At 44.1% G+C, this 816-nt stretch overlaps 1 protein-coding gene across 1 annotated transcript; it reads right to left on the bottom strand.

Moving 5' to 3' along the window:
• Positions 1-298: 298 nt before the first annotated feature.
• SARC_17658 (hypothetical protein) lies at positions 299-464 on the bottom strand (the record flags this gene model as incomplete). The annotated part of the gene is made up of 1 exon (XM_014288250.1): positions 299-464. A coding segment is annotated over one exon (166 nt), but the record flags the coding sequence as incomplete, so codon positions are not given.
• Between the last annotated feature and the right edge of the window lie 352 nt (positions 465-816).

Genomic DNA, 816 nt, shown 5'->3' on the forward strand with positions numbered 1-816 from the left:
ATATACATATATACATATATATATATATATATATACTAATATATACTAATATATATATATATATGCCAGTTGTGTTTACTCGGGTCGGCAACATAGTGAGTACTCATAACGGCACGAGCCCTGACCGTAAGCTCCTCGTCCGTGCGTTGACGTGCAAAATCACATATACGTAAAATACATATCACACAAGAGCCTCTCACAACGTCCGCCCGTGTGGGTTTTAGGGTAAAACCCTATGACCCTAAAACCCTATGGCATGACCCTATGGCATGGCCCTTGGCGGCAGGCTTAAGCTCACCTGCTTTGCGATAGACCTCTTCTAGTAAGTCTCGCACTGTTGCGTGCTGTTGGGTGCCTTCGTTATCTGATGTGTCGTGGCTGCGTGTACAGTGTGTGATGGTGGTGGTGGTGAGTATAGGCGGACTGGGGCTCTTCCCGAGTACAGGGCAAGTGCTTGTGTACATGCGTGGATAAATACACGCGCCTGTAATGGAAGGGATGGACAATTAACCAGTAAATGGGAAGCTAGGCAGTAATGGAAGGGATGGACAATTAACCAGTAAATGGGAAGCTAGGCAGTAATGGAAGGGATGAACAATTAACCAGTAAATGGGAAGCTAGGGCACATGGACATACACGCGTATGTTATGTTGATCCGGACAAGGCAGCACCATGCATACATTCAACATACACCATGAGGTAGTATGCTACTGTAATGCATACATTCAACATACACCATGAGGTAGTATACTACTGTAATGCATACATTCAACATACACCATGAGGTAGTATGTTACTGTAATGTATAGATTCAAC

Source organism: Sphaeroforma arctica (genome assembly GCF_001186125.1).
Source record: "Sphaeroforma arctica JP610 unplaced genomic scaffold supercont1.11582, whole genome shotgun sequence".
In the NCBI taxonomy this organism is placed as follows: domain Eukaryota; class Ichthyosporea; order Ichthyophonida; genus Sphaeroforma; species Sphaeroforma arctica.